Here is a 17050-nt window from a genome sequence, read left to right as displayed (position 1 = left end):
TTCTATAACAAAATGTTTTATTTTAGCATGGTTCCAAAGCACTTAATTGGTGATAGTCTTTTTAAAACAAAATAGAAATCTATTGATGCGTGTTTACTCAAACATATAATTCATTTAAGGAGTAGATTTGAGGAGTGAATTTCCTTATAGGCCAGATAGATTTCACTAGCATTTTGCCCCTTGGGTACGTTTATTGTGTAAATAACCAAGCCCCAGCAGTATGATGCAGTGTGTGGTCACATCTTATTAATGACTGCCATATGACTGGGAGCAGGGAATACCGGGCATAACATAGCGAAGACTGGCACATGGTGGAAGTTTTAAAGATTTTGTATAGTGTGGCATAAAGCAATTAAATTGCCATTTAATGCAGAGTTTAATGAATGTGCCATTGCATTGTTTCCCAGTTGCGGGTCCCTGTATCCTGACCTTAAAACAGCACCTGCCACTCAATGCTCATCGCAGTACTGCTATTTTTACTTTCACTTTTTATGTGTCTGGCCCCAAGTTACTGTGTCCCTAAATCATTGCCTGTTGCCGTCTGCCCTGTTGTGGTCTGTCTCAGAGCATGCCTTGGATGGTTGCATCTTGAACCTCACATCAGCCCATGCATTTTAGGATATGTTTGGTTTGTGGTTGGAGCTGGTTGTGTCGGTGTTGCTGGGTCTGCAGGTTACTATTCAAATGTAGTATGCTGCCCTTTGGTTTGTGTGGTGATCAGTGCCTGTGGTGTCATTGTGGTTAGTTGTTGAATATTTTCAGATTCATACCTTCTCTCACTCACTGCTGCTGTTTTTGTGAGTAGCATTAAATAGAGCTGTAGGTTGAGTTAGGACAAGTCTGTAGTACGCAATAGATTTTCTAGGTGATAGTTTTAGTTGCACTGAATGCAGCAGTTAGAAGGAGCTTGCTTCCCTCAAAGCACTATACGTTTCTTTGGGTATTCTGAGTTTTGTTTGATGATATCTAAGCTCCCAATTTCTGGTGCGTTGATGGATTCTTTTGTATTTTGTTTTAATAATCTTTAAATACAAGCAAAACACATAGTATGAAGTGGTTTATCTACCAAACCAATAAGTCATCAATTATAGCCTAATATATACTTACAAAGTGTAATAGCTCTAAATCAGTAACACTAATTGTCCTGAAGGGTACTCTATAGAAAAACTGACGAGTATATACCCAAGCTCTGTTGTGTTTCAGGAAAGCAACATTTCCTAGACATACATCACAATACACAGCATTTTGTCTCATCTTCCCAGGTTCTCATCAAGTTTAGGGTCATTTCCTATACACTGCATGGGAATTTTTTCAGCAATACTCCAGTGAGCAGCAACTTTAAGCTACTTGCTGAGCCTTATCAGTCTAACAGTGCATGGCTTTTCTTCTCCTACCTGATAGCAGGGTAAATACAGAAATTGTTGTGGTCTCTTTAAACACCTTTCAGTATTCTTACTGTTCTGTTTTACTGGTACAGACCTATCTCATGCAGCTACTTGGAAGACAAGAACACGGTGTCATTTTAAATCTGGGACCTCCAGAACTTGTTTTAACTTGTGCACGTCTGTTTCCATTAGTCTTATACATCTTACTTGGATCGGATTAGCAGACCTGGTTGCTTCCTGACTGATCTGAGTATCACATGTATCACACCAAAATCTAGTGGCACCTCATATGGTTGACAGTAGTTTAGGACAGTGGACTGTTTTTACAGAAATTCGCACATGCCAACTTAGTGGCTTAGAGTAAGGTTGCATACAGTAAGAACTGCCCTCCCTCCAAACTATTTGTGTGGAATAAAATAAACACAGCAATATTCAACACATCTCTGCATCCAGCACAAATTAAGACACTGAAATGTGGTAGCCCCAATAATAGTGCTTTGGGATGATATAGACATTGCCAGGCCACTGTCTTTGCCAGTGAACTTACAGACGTCATACACTTTGACATGCCACCCAATTCTCATTTCCCCTCTAGGATTTGCTTTTTGTAATGAAAATGATTTTGTTTTTCAGACAGCTGTGTTGTGTTGTGTTTTATTTTCAGGGTAACATTGTTCTTTGCTGAGCTGTGAACATGATAAAGTGAAATGTATTAATTCATTGTCTTGCTGTGCTGTAGGCCTTAAGCCACAACTCACTAACGAAGGCCAACAAGGTCAATACCATTATGTGTTGTTGCTAATGTTACTATTCAGATGACAGTGGACTCTGGTACATACTGGGATATTTTCTATTTGGAGCAGGATCAGTGCTGATTTCCATAAGAATGATTATTGTTTATAGTGGCACAGTCGCTAAAAAGATAGACTGCATTGCTGCCTAGAGTAATTACCAGTGGATGAGATTTATTCAAGTATTTAATTTTTTTTATATTTCATCAGAGACATAGTGTGCTTTTTGCTGCTTTTGTGGATTTGAGAGGAGATTCCTGAAAACATAATATGATGAAGAGTACTGAAGAAAATATGACAATACTGGGAAGCGGTCTGATGCTCAAGAAACAGAAATGTTGCCAAACACTGATTCGAAATAGAACAACTCAGCAGAAGACACAGAAACTCGTACATGAATAGGCGTATCCTGCAGGAACATCAAGTGCAAGCCGGTAGCTTCAAGAGGCTGAAGGCATCCATGCTGCCGGACCTAAAACATCAAAATAAATTAAAATCACAACAATTACACTGGCAGAACACATCCAATATTAAAACATGCTAGATACCACCCTTTATCTTAGAAATCTATTGCGTAGTTACAGCAGTGCTCCCTTCTCTAACATGATAATATCAATACTGTGGTGCTAGTCCATCATATACACTGTTTTGACTGGACCTTCCAGTCTGTTGAAAGGGACCATAGGTATACAAAACATGAATAGTGAAGCAGACATCTGAATGTTCAAACAAAGAAGCGTTTGACTACTTGCAATGCAGAACATTAATCTAGAATGTGGAAAGAGCTTTGCCTGTTTATCAGTTGTCAAGATCCATCAGCGTATACACACAGAGGAAAACCTATGCACTTGTAGTGAATGTGGAAAGAGCTTTAGTAGCTCTGCACATCTAAAGAGCCACTATTTGACACACACTGGGGAAAAACCATACACATGCAGTGAATGTGGAAAGAGCTTTAGTAGCTCTGCACTCCTAAAGATACACTATTTGACACACACAGGGGAAAAACCATACACATGCAGTGAATGTGGAAAGAGCTTTAAAGGCTGTACGAATCTAAAGATACACTATTCGACACACACTGGGGAAAAACCATACACATGCAGTGAATGTGGAAAGAGCTTTTCTCGCGCCTCAAATCTTAAGATACACTATCTGACACACACAGGGGAAAAACCATACACATGCAGTGAATGTGAAAAGAACTTTAGTAGCTCTGCACATCTGAAGAGACACTATTTGGCACACACGGGGGAAAAACCATACACATGCAGTGAATGTGGAAAGAGCTTTTGTCTCTCTACAAATCTAATGACACACTATCTGACACACACTGGGGAAAAACCATACACATGCAGTGAATGTGGAAAGAGCTTTTCTCGCTCCTCAAATCTAAAGATACACTATCTGACACACACAGGGGAAAAACCATACACATGCAGTGAATGTGGAAAGAGCTTTAGTAGCTCTGCACTCCTAAAGATACACTATTTGACACACACAGGGGAAAAACCATACACATGCAGTGAATGTGGAAAGAGCTTTTGTCTCTCTACACATCTAACGACACACTATCTGACACACACTGGGGAAAAACCATACACATGCAGTGAATGTGGAAAGAGCTTTTCTCGCTCCTCAAATCTAAAGATACACTATCTGACACACACAGGGGAAAAACCATACACATGCAGTGAATGTGGAAAGAGCTTTGCTGATGCATCATTCCTAACCACCCATCTGCGATTGCATACAGGAGAGAAAACATGCAGTGAATGTGGAAAGGGCTTTACAAAGGCTACATATCTAAAAAGCCACCAGCGAACGCACACAGGGGAAAAACCCTACACGTGCAGTGAATGTGGAAAGGACTTTAGAAGTTCTACACATCTGAAGATCCACCAGCGAACACACACAGGGGAAAAACCATACACATGCAATGAATGTGGAAAGTGCTTTGCTCAACCATCACACTTAACCATCCATCTGCGATGTCATACAGGAGAAAAACCATACACATGCAGTGAATGTGGAAAGGGCTTTAGTATATCTACACATCTGAAGCGCCACCAGCGAACACACACAGGGGAAAAACCATACACATGCAGTGAATGTGGAAAGAGCTTTTGTCGCTCCACAAATCTAAAGAGACACTATCTGACACACACTGGGGAAAAACCATACACATGCAGTGAATGTGGAATGGGTTTTGCTCATTCAGCAAGTGTAAAGCTCCACCAGCGCAAGCACACAAGAAAAGCCATACACATGGAGTGAATGTGAAAGTTTTGTCACTCTAGCATCAATCTGATCTGATCAGACGCTGAAACCAGTAGAGCCCCTGAAACTAAACACGGGTAAACCAGATCACTACCAATCCAAACTACCCTACAAGCAAAAAGGTGTGATGAAATAAGAAAACACAGATGTGGGGGTTACCACACTTCAATGGCAAGCTGGAAACCGCTGGTAATAATGCTATTCTACTAGACCTAAACGCTGGCCTGTCCATCATAGATGAGAAGAACGACTCATTGTCTTTGCACGTAGACCAACTAAAGGAGAGAATGGCAGAGAGAATTTATATGGTGAAGTGAGGGATAACTGACTGTGAGGACAAAGTCCATAAAATCACATTTTACAATACACTTTAAGAAATATAAAAATACAGTAATATAACATCCTCTACCTAAACAGATTAAAATACAGAGGTAAAAGTGCAGTATGAGTAAGTTTAAAAATATAGTCAGATGTTACAAGGAAGGCTCGAAAAGGGACAGAAGTCTAGTTCATACTTTGGCATTGGACATTCCAGAATTATATGTAGAATGCTGCATTTTTGGTTATGTCTTCAGGCTTGATTCAGCTTTAATGTAGTGCATTACAAGTTGCCCCCCAAACACTTTGCTCTGATATGCCAAATTGCATCTAAAAATGTTTGCCAATGCACATACCACAGTCTCATGGGGGTTTGTTCTGCAAATCCTAAGAGCCGATTACTGAAGCCCATGGATCTGCAGAGTGGTGTAATCTATTGAGCCCTCTGCTTAGATTAAGCGGTAGAATGGAATAAAACATGGGCAGTACATTCAACAGTTCCACAACCCATTGGACATGAATTTAAGTGACTGTCCTGGGGGGACCATCTGAAAGTAAGAGCGCGTAGTGGTAGCGATCCTTACCTGAATCTAATGTAAAGTGCGCATGCTCGAGGAGATAACATCAAATCCATGTATTTTTCAAATTCATAATGACATTTGACTGATATAAAGCTATCTATCAGACTAAAAGAGGGCACCTCGGCTAACTTTTCTACTTGTAGATTTAGCCAATATGCATCCTTAAGCACCTGCACAGCATTTTTTCGGAGATAAAAAAGGTCTGACCAGAAGCCAAAAGGTGTGATGAAACAAGAAAAAACAGATGTGGGGGTTACCACACCTCGATGGCATGCTAGACACCACTGGTAATAATGCTATTCTACTAGACCTAAAAGCTGGCCTGTCCATCATAGATGAGAAGAACGACTCATTGTCTTTGCGCGTAGACCAGCTAAAGGCGAGAATGGCAGAGAGAATTTATATGGTGAAATGAGGGATAACTGACTGTGAGGACAAAGTCGAAGTACATGACATTCAACTAACCAATTGTAGTCGAGAACTGCCTGAAATCAAAACTAAAAATGAAACTTTGGAAGCCCACTGAAGAAAAAACAATGTACTGGCACTGGGCATCACCAAAACCATAAATATGGGCAAAATAGAAAGTTTTGTGACGATGATACTGGCTAAATTATTCAACAAATCTGCTTTTTTTAGAGGTCTTTATTGTGGAACATGCGCATCAGGTGCTTATGCAGTGCCCACCTCTAGCCGTTCCACCATGTGCCATTATTGTGTGCCTCTTAAACTATAGTGAATGGGACACTGCACTTTGCATGGCCCCAGAAAAGAAGGCTCCTATACCAGAACTACCCAGAGTTGTTTTTTACTGGCTTCACTCTTTCTGCAGCTCCTATCATGTAAGATTTCAACTGTGTTCCTCATCACATGTGGCAGAGGCAGTGGGATAGTTTTGATATTTTGTTGAGTTGAAATAATTTGTTAGTTGTTTCCTGTCCATCTAGAAAGACTTGATGTGGGTGGGCGGAGGGATGAATTGGGCATTTTAAAGTTTTATTCATTAAACTGAACATGCCAAAACAGATTGCGAAGTATCCCACAGGACCGGCATCAGATTACAACAGTTGTACAAGGTATCCATACTCACCCGCCAATTATAGTGCAGTGTTGAAAACAGTCCCTTATAACTTGTATAAACCTCCTCTCGTGGAATTTAAAGTGGTTTATCTGATAGAGGCTTCTAACTGCAGATTCCTTTTATTAGAAAAGTCCCCAGGCATCAAACTGGATCTGCAACTTTTTGAGCAATTCCTCTGCACACCGGTAGGTGGTGTTGGTTTTTGGTCCACGTCGGTTGGAAGTGAACTGCGCAGTGCCTATATAGGTGCCACCTCAGCACGTTGACCTCTGTTCTTTTTTTTTTCCACGTCAGTTAGTTCAGATCCTGAGTGATTTACCGCAGTCCACTTTTGGACAACTTTTTTTCAGCATTTTGTCAACCTTTTTTTTCACTCTGTCTCTCCCACTGTGTATGTGCCTGTATGCCTCCCTTCCCCCCAACTGGTGTTTAAGTCCTGTGGTATGTCTGCGACAGATCCTCCACCTGGTTTGCCCTTTGTGCTTTGATCGGACCACAACTCCAAGACCCGTGATGACTGCCACATATGAACCCTAAGGCGCTGAGGGAGCGTTCCTTGTAATTGAAACTCCTGGTCATTTGACGCCAGTTGCCTCCACGACATTCCCAGTCACAGGGAAGGTCCCAGGACCATTTGCAGAGCCGCCCCAAGCGCTCATCATTGTTATCTAAGTTGTCAGCTACTTCCCACAAGAAGTCCAAAAAGTCAGGGATTCGTTTGCAGGTGTGTTTCCCTTGGTCTGGGATGAAACCTGAGCCACACAGGCTATTGCAATGGCAGAAACGCAGCAAAGTTCACTATTTCGCTGTGGACTGGATACGACAGACTTGCTACGAGATGTATTCTCGTAAGTCCATGTCCTCGCGCATACTGACAACGTCCATTTTCAGAGTGCCTCCTAATTGGACCACTTTGTACTGCAATGACTCCAAAATACCCTGCACTCATGCATGCCTACTTACCCCCTCGCTCAAGAGGACTTTCCCCTACTAACACTCATATCCGAAACTGATGGAGATTGACTCATCTCTAGGCTGTATTGCACCTGCCTGGCTGATACTGAACCACTGTGTTCTCCCTCATCTCCACTATGACTGATGCCACGGTCACGCCTGACCTCTTGATAGCACTGCTAGGATACACACCTGAGATCCCCACATCCACCTGCAGATTTATCTCTGTGGTACTACTACTTGCTAAATGGGAGCTTGCTTTACACTGGAGCAGCGGACGTACCCCACAGACTCTGTGTGAGTCAAAAGCATGCCACAGTATGACGAAATTAGTGAAGACTGTGCACAGCTGCAACCCCTTAGTTGTAGGCTAAAAGATGTCTGGCAACCTTTGAGAGACTACTTGCTCACCCTGGAATCTGAAGTAGGACAGTGTGCCATTGATATATTGTAGGTCAACTCAACAATTCACCACGTAATATTTCTGTACAGCCCTGCAATTGTTTTATACCATGGGACCACTTTGTCATACCTTTCTAAACTTCAGAGCTTTTCTATGATCCAAAAATTGCTTTCATATTCTGATGTACATTTCTATGCAATGTTTTCTCTGTATGTTCTTGTTTATTACAAAAATTAAATAAACACATTAAAAAAAATAATGAGATTGTGATGTAATTCTGGCAGTCAGGCACACCTCAACCTAGACAGTACACTCCTGCCATTGGGACAAATTTGTGCCTTGGTGTGTTTCCAAACATGTTGATCCTCTTTCTGCACCCTTCTCTGAAGTCTTGTTGGTCCTTTCACTAATCCTTTGCTCTGGGTACAATTAAGAGGTACCTTTTGGCCATATCGTCATTCCTTCAGTTACCGGATCAGCCTTTGTGTGTTCAAGCCACACCTTGACTCGTTTCTTAAAAGGACTACAACATATGATCACTCCAAACCACTTCATCATGTCCCAGAAGTACATTCATCTACTTTTCTAAACCAACATCTAATTCTCATATATAACGTCATACACACATAGAAGAGGAGCAATTGCCTTAGTCATATTGGGTATGCAAAAGTTGTAGAGTTAAAAAAAAAAGGTTTAATTAGCAAAATAGGCAATGAATGTGATAACTGCTGTTTTTCTTTTTCAGATCCTAAAACTCCACAAATAAGAAAACAAATTAGCGGTATCACATGCTCTACACATAGAAGATAGAAAACAGACAGGAGAGAAGGAACCAGTGACTACAAGGCTGTCTCTTCTTGTCTTCCCATCCCCTTTCCCCCCTTGGAGCGCTTCTGTTGTTCACTCTTATTTGAGAACAGATAGTGTTCTAGGTAGGGAATTGGAAATAGTCTTCGCATCTGCTCTTATGCAAGCAATTGGTAAGAGCCTTTTGACACCTAGTTTCTTTCAAAATCCTAAAACATATGCAGAAAGGAGTCTGAACACTTTGGATGCTAGACGTTGTGTCATGTATTATGTTGAAAAAACAAAACACTTCAGAAAATTTCTACAGTTGTTTGTCTCATTCTCAAAGAACTGTTGAGGGAAGGCAGTATCGCAAAGTACAGTTGCAAGGTGGGTTGCACAGCTGATGCAATAATGTCATGTAAATGCAGGATAGGCGTTCCCTAGTGTGCCGGGGGCGCACTCAACAAAGAAAAAAGGAGCTTCAGTTACTTTTTAGCAGGGTGTAACCCCGCTAAAAGAAATCTTCATGACAACAACTTGGACTTCAGTACAAAACATAATTGTATTGATATACAAATGAACAAGGAAGGTAAGTGAGACAAGGAGTGCTAAGACGTTTATTTTGAAATCATGATCAATCTTCACCCCAACCACCAGAAAAGAAAAACTGCTTCAAAATCAATGCACAGCATGTGAATCCAGAAAAGATTTACGCTGCAAAACGTAAAGTTTCTTACATGTAGGTGTAGTTTTGAAGTTTATAGAATTTCTGGATTCACAAGTGACCCATCCAACTCAGCCAAAAAAAATGGAAAACTAAAGAGAAAAAAACAAGAAAAAAAAACATAAAAAACACAAAGTCAAGTGGAGACTTCCAGAGGAAGTGGAAAGACATCAAATGGAGGTTCCATCGATGCCAACAAGCAAACATAGAGAAAGAAGAAGGACTTTTAAGAAAATAGAAAATATCTGGTCCCAAAAACTAGATGGTAGAATAACGCACAACACATGAATCTATGAACTCGTCAAGCTGCAAAACTACACATACAGGTAAGAAACGTTACATTAGGTAGTGCTATACCCCCATCGTAGGTGCACCGATGGACTGTTTGGAGTGCTATTTGTGGTGGGCCCGCTAACAAGAGCAGTTACCTCAGGAGCCTTTTTATCACAAGGAAGAAGGAAGTGTTGGGTAAGGCTTAACGGGCTTCTCTGCAGTATAAAGGTGATTCTGGGCACTGCTATCATTTTAAATATTGCTGCCCTTCCCAACAGTGGTAGTGCCCTCTTCTGTTTCACATTTTTTGTGAAACCTGTTAATCAGTACGATCAGGTTATCCTCATCGTGGGTATCATCTTTTTTTCAGATCCACAGACCCAAGAGGTATTTAAAGTGGTGGGTGGCAACGTTTCATGACACGGGGAGGCACCCCTCAACTTCTCAGTTGACCCATCGGGAATATCAGGGAGTTCTCCCAGTTTATCACAAGGCTGGAGAACTTCCCATAAAAAGTAATGATCTCACCTGTCCACAAAAAAATATTTGTCCGTGTGGGCTAAGTGTAATAGAATATAATTTGCATAGAAAGGTAGCCGTTCCTTCCATGTGTGATCGCATCTCCAGTACAAAGATTTGGGTGTTGACTCAAATCCATGCCGCCGCCGCCTCTATCGCTAGGGAAAATAGCAGTGGTAATAGGGGCCAGCCCTGCCTCATGCCTTTTTTCTATTCCCATTGACTCTGAGCTGCACCGTAGGGTTAGTATAGAGCAACCTGACCCATTTCAAAAAGTTGGGGCCAAATCCCATCTTCCTCATAATTCCGAATAAGAAGGGCCATTTCACTGCATCAGATGCCTTATTGGTGTCCAGTGAGGCTACCGCCAACAGAGCCCTAGCTCTTCTGCTGCAGCAGTGTTGTCATAAAGACATCAAAGGTTAAGTTTGGTCGATCAATGTGGCATAATCTCATTCTGGCCTGGGTGTATCAAATCCAAGATTACCCCCTCTTAATCGGTTTGCCAGTACAATAGCCAGTATTTTGGTATCCGAATTAAGCAGAGATATCATCCTATAGGAGTCCCACCTATCTGGAGGTTTCGCAGCCTTGGATATAAGGACAGTGGGGTCTGTGCACAAATCGTCATGGAGCACCCCTCTGTGTTGATACAGCCACTGTTAATGTAATAATTTTCAGAGCAGATTGTACAGTTACATGGGTTGCAGCTTGCTATGTGTGCAGTGATTATAAAGCTACCTGAAATTACCAATTACATAGCACTTATGTGTTAGTATGGTTTGTAAGGATAAGAATAATACCACTTTCTATAACAAAATGTTTTATTTTAGCATGGTTCCAAAGCACTTAATTGGTGGTAGTCTTATTAAAACAAAATAGAAATCTATTGATGCGTTTTTACTCAAACGTATAATTCATTTAAGGAGTAGATTTGAGGAGTGAATTTCTTTATAGGCCAGATAGATTTCACTAGCATTTTGCCCCTTGGGTATGTTTATTGTGTAAATAACCAAGCCCCAGCAGTATGATGCAGTGTGTGGTCACATCTTATTAATGACTGCCATATGACTGGGAGCAGGGAATACCGGGCATAACATAGCAAAGACTGGCACATGATGGAAGTTTTAAAGGTTTTGTATAGTGTGGCATAAAGCAATTATTTGCTGTTTAATGAATGTGCCATTGCATTGTTTCCCAGTTGAGGGTCCCTGTATCCTGACCTTAAAACAGCGCCTGCCACTCAATGCTCATCGCAGTACTGCTATTTTTACTTTCACTATTTATGTGTCTGGCCCCAAGTTACTGTGTCCCTAAATCATTGCCTGTTGCCGTCTGCCCTGTTGTGATCTGTTTCAGAGCATGTCTTGGAGGGTTGCATCTTGAACCACACATCAACCCATGCATTTTAGGATATGTTTGGTTTGTGGTTGGAGCTGGTTGTGTCGGTGCTTCTGGGTCTGCAGGTTACTATTCAAATGTAGTATGCTGCCCTTTGGTTTGTATGGTGCTCAGTGCCTGTGGTGTCATTGTGGTTCGTTGTTGAATATTTTCAGATTCATACCTTCTCTCGCTCACTGCTGCTGTTTTTGTGAGGAGTATTAAATAGAGCTGTAGGTTGAGTTAGGACAAGTCTGTAGTTAGCAATAGATTTTCTAGGTGATAGTTTTAGTTGCACTGAATGCAGCAGTTAGAAGGAGCTTGGTTCCCTCAAAGCACTATAAGTTTCTTTGGGTATTCTGAGTTTTGTTTGATGATCTCTAAGCTCCCAATTTCTGGTGCATTGATGGATTCTTTTGTATTTTGTTTTAATAATCTTTAAATACAAGCAAAACACATAGTATGAAGTGGTTTATCTACCAAACCAATAAGTCATCAATTATAGCCTAATACATACTTACAAAGTGTAATTGCTCTAAATCAGTAACACTAATTGCCCTCAAGGGTACTCTATAGAAAACCTGACGAGTATATAACCAAGCTCTGTTGTGTTTCAGGAAAGCAGCATTTCCTAGACATACATCATAATACACAGCATTTTGTCTCATCTACCCAGGTTCTCATCAAGTTTAGGGTCATTTCCTATACACTGCCTGGGAAGTTTTTCAGCAATACTCCAGTGAACAGCAACTTCAAGCTACTTGCTGAGCCTTATCAGTCTAACAGTGCATGGCTTTTCTTCTCCTACCTGATAGCAGGGTAAATACAGAAATTGTTGTGGTCTCTTTAAACACCTTTCAGTGTTTTTACTGTTCTCTCACAGTAGAGTGCTAATAATCAGCAGGACTACAATATGTGGATAAAAATCTGCTGTGGGACTTCCAGAACTTGTTTTAACTTGTGCACGTCAGTTTCCATTAGTCTTATACATCTTACTTGAATCGGATTAGCAGATCTGGTTGCTTCCTGACTGATCTGAGTATCACATGTATCACACCAAAATCTAGTGGCACCTCTTATGGTTGACAGTAGTTTAAGACAGTGGACTGTTTTTACAGAAATTCGCACATGCCAACTTAGTGGCTTAGGGTAAGGTTGCATACACTAAGAACTGCCCTCCCTCCAAACTATTTGTGTGGAATCTAACAAACACAGCAATATTGAACACATCTCTGTGCATCTAGCACACATTAAGACACTGAAATGTGGCAGCCCCAATAATCGTGCTTTGGGATGATATAGACATTGCCAGGCCACTGTCTTTGCCAGTGAACTTAGACGTCATACACTTTGACATGCCACCCAATTCTCATTTCCCCTCTAGGATTTGCTTTTTGTCCTGAAAATGATTCTGTTTTTCAAACAGCTGTGTTGTGTTTTATTTTCAGGGTAACATTGTTCTTTGCTGACCTGTGAACATGAGAAAGTGAAATGTATTAATTCATTGTCTTGCTGTGCTGTAGGCCTTAAGCCACAACTCACTAACGAAGGCCAACAAGTTTAAAAACATTATGGGGGTCATTCTGACCCCGGCGGTCTCAGACCGCCGGGGCCAGGGTCGGCGGGAGCACCGCCGACAGACCGGCGGTGCCCCGCAGGGCATTCTGACCGCGGTCAGTGCAGGAAAACCGGCGGTCTCCCGCCGGTTTTCCGCTGCCCGTCAGAATCCTCCAAGGCGGCGCAGCATGCTGCGCCGCCTTGGGGATTCTGACACCCCCTACCGCCATCCTGTTCCTGGCGGTTCGCCTGCCAGGAACAGGATGGCGGTAGGGGGTGTCGAGGGGCCCCCGTAAGAGGGCCCCGCTTGTATTTCACTGTCTGCATAGCAGACAGTGAAATACGCGACGGGTGCAGTAGCACCCGTCGCACCTTCCCTCTCCGCCTGCTCGATTACGAGCCGGCTTCATGGTGGGAAGGTCGTTTTCCCCTGGGCTGGCGGGCGGCCTTTTGAAGGCCGCCCGCCAGCCCAGGGGAAAACTCAAAATACCCGCTGCGGTCTTCCGACCGCGGTACGGTATTTCGACGGCTCCCGCCGGGCGCGCGGTGACCGCGCCCGGCGGGAGTCAGAATGACCCCCTATGTGTTGTTGCTTATGTTACTATTCAGATGACTGTGGACTCTTGTACATACTGGGATATTTTCTATTTGGAGCAGGATCAGTGCTGATTTCCATAAGAATGATTATTGTCTATAGTGGCACAGACAGCTAAAAAGATGGACGGCATTGCTACCTAGAGTGATTACCAGTGGATGAGATTTATTCAAATGTTTAATTTGTTGTTATATTCCATCAGAGACATAGTGTACATTTTGCTGCTTTTGTGGATTTTTGTATCCACAGAGAGGAGATTCCTGAAAACCTAATATGATGAAGAGTACTGAAGAAACTATGACAATACTGGGAAGCGGTCTGATACTCAAGAAACAGAAATGTTGCCAAACACTGATTCGAAATAGAACAACTCAGCAGAAGACACTGAAACTCGTACATGAATAGGCGTATCCTGCAGGAACATCAAGTGCAACCCGGTAGCTTCAAGAGGCTGAAGACATCCATGCTGCCGGACCCAAAACATCCAAATAAATTATAATCACAAAAATTACACTGGCAGAACACATCCAATATTAAAACATGCTAGACACCACCCTTTATCTTAAATCATTATTGCGTAGTTACAGCAGTGCTCCCTTCTCTAACATGATAATTTCAATGCTGTGGTGTTAGTCCATCATAAACACTGTTTTGACTGCACCTTCCAATCTGTTGAAAGGGACCATAGGTGTACAAAACATGAATAGTGAAGCAGACATCTGAAAGTTCAAAGAAAGAAGCATTTGGCTACTTGCAATGCAGAACATTAATCTAGAACGTGGAAAGAGCTTTGCTTGTTTATCAGTTGTAAAGATCCATCAGCGTATACACACAGAGGAAAACCTGTGCACTTGCAGTGAATGTGGAAAGACCCTTAGTAGCTCTGCACATCTAAAGAGACACTATTTGACACAGACTGGGGAAAAACCATACACATGCAGTGAATGTGGAAAGAGCTTTAGTAGCTCTGCACCTCTAGAGAGACGCTATTTGACACACACGGGGGAAAAACCATACACATGCAGTGAATGTGGAAAGAACTTTAGTAGCTCTGCACATCTAAAGAGACACTGTTTGACACACACGGAGGAAACACCATACACATGCAGTGAATGTGGAAAGAGGTTTAAAAGCTCTACGAATCTAATGATACACTATTTGACACACACTTGGGAAAAACCATATACATGCAGTGAATGTGGGAAGAGCTTTCGTCGCTCAACAGATCTAACGACACACAATCTGACACACAGACGGGAAAAACCATATATATGTAGTGAATGTGGTAAGGGCTTTGCTCATGCATCATTCCTAACCACCCATCTGCGATTGCATACAGGAGAGAAAACATACACATGCAGTGAATGTGGAAAGGGCTTTGCTCATGCATCACACCTAACCATCCATCTGTGATTGCATACAGGAGAAAAACCATACACATGCAGTGAGTGTGGGAAGGGCTTTGCTCATGCATCACACCTAACCACCCATCTGCGATTGCATACAGGAGAAAAAACATACACGTGCAGTGAATGTGGTAAGGGCTTTGCTCATGTAGGATACCTAACCACCCATCTGCGATGGCATACAGGAGAAAAGCCATACACATGCAGTGAATGTGGAAAGAGCTTTACAAGGGCTACAGATCTAAAAGGCCACCAGCGAACACACACAGGGGAAAAACCCTACACATACAGTGAATGTGGAAAGGGCTTTGATCGTACATCACACCTAACCATCCATCTGCGATGGCATACAGGAGAGAAACCATACACATGCAGGGAATGTGGAAAGGGCTTTGCTCATGTAGGACACCTAACCACCCATCTGCGATGTCATACAGGAGAAAAACCATACACATGCAGTGAATGTGGAAAGAGCTTTAGTAGATCTACACATCTGAAGAGCCACCAGCGAACACACACAGGGGAAAAACCATACACATGCAGTGAATGTGGAATGGGTTTTGCTCATTCAGCAAGTGTAAAGCTCCACCAGCGCAAGCTCACAAGAAAAGCCATACACATGGAGTGAATGTGAAAGTTTTGTCACTCTAGCATCAATCTGATCTGATCAGACGCTGAAACCAGTAGAGCCCCTGAAACTAAACACAGGTAAACCAGATCACTGCCAATCCAAACTGCCCTACAAGCAAAAAAGTGTGATGAAACGAGAAAACACAGATGTGGGGGTTACCACACTTCAATGGCAAGCTGGAAACCGCTGGTAATAATGCTATTCTACTAGACCTAAAAGCTGGCCTGTCCATCATAGATGAGAAGAACGACTCATTGTCTTTGCGCGTAGACCAACTAAAGGAGAGAATGGCAGAGAGAATTTATATGGTGAAATGAGGGATAACTGACTGTGAGGACAAAGTCCATAAAAGCACATTTTACAATACACTTTAAGAAATAGAAAAAGACAGTAATATAAAATCCTCTACCTAAACAGATTAAAATACAGAGGTAAAAGTGCAGTATGAGTAAGTTTAAAAATATAGTCCGATGTTACAAGGAAGGCTCGAAAAGGGACAGAAGTCTAGTTCATATTTTGGCACTGGACATTCCAGAATTATCTGTAGAATGCTGCATTTTTGGTTATGTCTTCAGACTTGATTCAGCTTTAATGTAGTGCATTACAAGTTGCCCCCCAAACACTTTGCTCTGATATGCCAAATTGCATCTAAAAATGTTGCCATTGCACATGCCACAGTCTCAAGGGGGTTTGTTCTGCAAATCCTAAGAGCTAAGGGCCAATTACTGAAGCCCATGGATCTGCAGAGTGGTGTAATCTATTGAGCCCTCTGCTTAGATTAAGCCGTAGAATGGAATAAAACATGGGCAGTACATTCAACAGTTCCACAACCCATTGGACATGAATCTAAGTGACTGTCCTGGTGGGACCATCTGCAAGTAAGAGCGCGTAGTGGTAGGGATCCTAACCTGAATCTAATGTAAAGTGCGCATGCTCGAGGAGATAAAATCAGATCCATGTATTTTTCAAATTCATAATGACATTTGGCTGATATAAAGCTATCTATCAGACTAAAAGAGGGCACCTCGACTAACTTTTCTACTTGTAGGTTTAGCCAATATGCATCCTTAACCACCTGCACAGAGTTTTTTGGGAGATGAAGAGGGTCTGACCAGAAGCAAAAAGGTGTGATGAAACAAGAAAACACAGATGTGGGGGTTACCACACCTCGATGGCAGGCTGGACACCGCTGGTAATAATGCTATTCTACGAGACCTAAAAGCTGGCCTGTCCATCCTAGATGAGAAGAACGACTCATTGTCTTTGCGCGTTGACCAACTAAAGGAGAGAATGGCAGAGAGAATTTATATGGTGAAATGAGGAATAACTGACTGTGAGGACAAAGTCGAAGTACATGACATTCAATTAACCAATTGTAGTCGA

The 17050-nt window shown here is 42.1% G+C and overlaps 1 protein-coding gene and 1 pseudogene across 2 annotated transcripts in view; both read left to right on the top strand.

Moving 5' to 3' along the window:
• Nucleotides 1–8052, top strand: part of LOC138248903 (zinc finger protein 84-like) — a 222133-nt gene extending 214081 nt beyond the window's left edge. The window contains exon 4 of one of the 2 annotated variants that reach the window (XM_069202884.1): nucleotides 2979–8052. In XM_069202884.1, coding sequence (XP_069058985.1) covers nucleotides 2979–4453 — 1475 coding nt within the window. In that variant the 3' untranslated portion in view covers nucleotides 4454–8052. Of the gene's footprint in view, nucleotides 1–2386 lie in introns of both variants that reach the window. The other variant, XM_069202883.1, reaches the window with a different exon arrangement.
• The window catches only part of LOC138249627 (zinc finger protein 208-like), a 161937-nt pseudogene that overhangs the window by 22846 nt on the left and 122041 nt on the right, over nucleotides 1–17050 (top strand).

Source organism: Pleurodeles waltl, chromosome 8 (genome assembly GCF_031143425.1).
Source record: "Pleurodeles waltl isolate 20211129_DDA chromosome 8, aPleWal1.hap1.20221129, whole genome shotgun sequence".
NCBI classification, from domain to species: domain Eukaryota; kingdom Metazoa; phylum Chordata; class Amphibia; order Caudata; family Salamandridae; genus Pleurodeles; species Pleurodeles waltl.
This window is presented reverse-complemented; position numbering and strand designations above follow the sequence as displayed.